The 1,360-nt window shown below is 39.5% G+C and overlaps 1 protein-coding gene across 1 annotated transcript; it reads right to left on the bottom strand.

Moving 5' to 3' along the window:
* Positions 1 to 518: 518 nt before the first annotated feature.
* LOC141691154 (uncharacterized) lies at positions 519 to 1,040 on the bottom strand. Its single transcript, XM_074495894.1, has 2 exons — positions 813 to 1,040; positions 519 to 719 (listed from the first exon to the last, which is right to left on the bottom strand). The coding sequence occupies exons 1-2, from the start codon at positions 1,038 to 1,040 to the stop codon at positions 519 to 521; spliced, it is 429 nt and encodes a 142-aa protein (XP_074351995.1).
* Positions 1,041 to 1,360: the final 320 nt, after the last annotated feature.

Raw genomic sequence — 1,360 nt, 5'->3', positions numbered from 1 at the left:
TAACATTAAAGGTCTTGCAAATTCCCATATCACTTGGCAGATCCACAATATAGGCATTTGCATTAATCTTTTGAATGATTTTATATGGCTCGACACACCTGTACTGAAGCTTCTTATATTTGCTATTTAGAAAACGCTCAGGCCTGATACCCACCATAACTTGATCTCCCACTTCAAATTTAGTATGTCTGTGATGAAAATTTGCTTGAATTTTATAATTACTGTTACTCGTTACAATCTTTTGACGCACATCAACATGAATCTGCTGAATATGTTCAGCAAAGGCCTCCGCATCTGCACTAGGACGACTTGATATCAGCAGCGGAACCAAATCAACTGGCTTATTAGGCTGCATGCCTAACACAATCTCGAAAGGACTGCGGCGAGTAGTTCAATTAACTGAGCTATTGTACTCAAACTCAGTCATTGGCAATATCTGGACCCAAGTTGTCAATTTATCTCCAACTAGACAGCGTAAGAGATTGCCAAGGTTTCTATTGATGACATCCGTTTGTCCATCAGTTTGTGGATGGTCCATTAGGAATGTGAAGATGCATATACAATCCTGTATTCTTCCTTGTTCCTTTAGCCATCATCTGACATGTTCGACATTGCGCAACTACAACGGCTACATCGTGCTCAAGACCTGGCCAATAAAATTTCTCCTCAACCATGGAGATAGTCTTGTCCCTTCCGAAATGCCCGCGGCCATGTAACTCCTAGATGATCTGATCATGAATAAAAGTACTAGGTATGCAAAGACGATTTCCCTTGAACAAATACCCATCATGTACAGAAAAACTGGTATGTACCTGATGTCGTCCCATTGTCATATCATTATAAACATCCCGAAAGTCTTTGCTTATCAAGTATTCATCTTTCAACTTTTCAAAACCCATTACCTGCATTGATATTGTGTTCAACACATATATTACTCGGCTAAGCGCATCTACGGCCTTATTCTCCACCCATGCCTTATGTTTAATGACAAAAGCATACTCTTGTAGAAACTCAACCCATTTTCCATGCTTATGGTTCATTTCTTCTAACTATTAATGTGCTTCAGGGCTTCGTAGTCAGAGTAAAAAACAAACTCTTTATGAATGAGATAATGACGCCAATGCCGAAGTGCTTGTACCACTGCATAAAATTCTTTCTCATAGGTAGTGTACTTTAACATTGCATCATTAAGCTTCTGACTGAAAAATGCTATTGGGTGGCCTTCTTGGCTTAGAACCTCTCCAATTCCCACATGTGAGGCATCACAAGCAATCTCAAACACTTTGGAGAATCTGGTAGTTGCAATACGAGAGCTTGAGTCATGCACTTCTTAATATTTTTAAAAGTCATAGAAGCTGCC

This window comes from Apium graveolens, chromosome 10 (assembly GCF_009905375.1).
Source record: "Apium graveolens cultivar Ventura chromosome 10, ASM990537v1, whole genome shotgun sequence".
Lineage (NCBI taxonomy): Eukaryota > Viridiplantae > Streptophyta > Magnoliopsida > Apiales > Apiaceae > Apium > Apium graveolens.
Note: the sequence above shows the minus strand (reverse complement) of the source record. Positions and strands in the feature narration are given on the sequence as shown.

Coding starts and splice junctions, on each gene's coding strand:
- LOC141691154 (XM_074495894.1), bottom strand. CDS start 1,040: ATGAACCATAAGCATGGAAAATGGGTTGAGTTTCTACAAGAGTATGCT. Junction 720..812: donor TGACAATGGGACGACATCAG/GTACATACCAGT, acceptor CAGATCATCTAG/GAGTTACATGGCCGCGGGCA.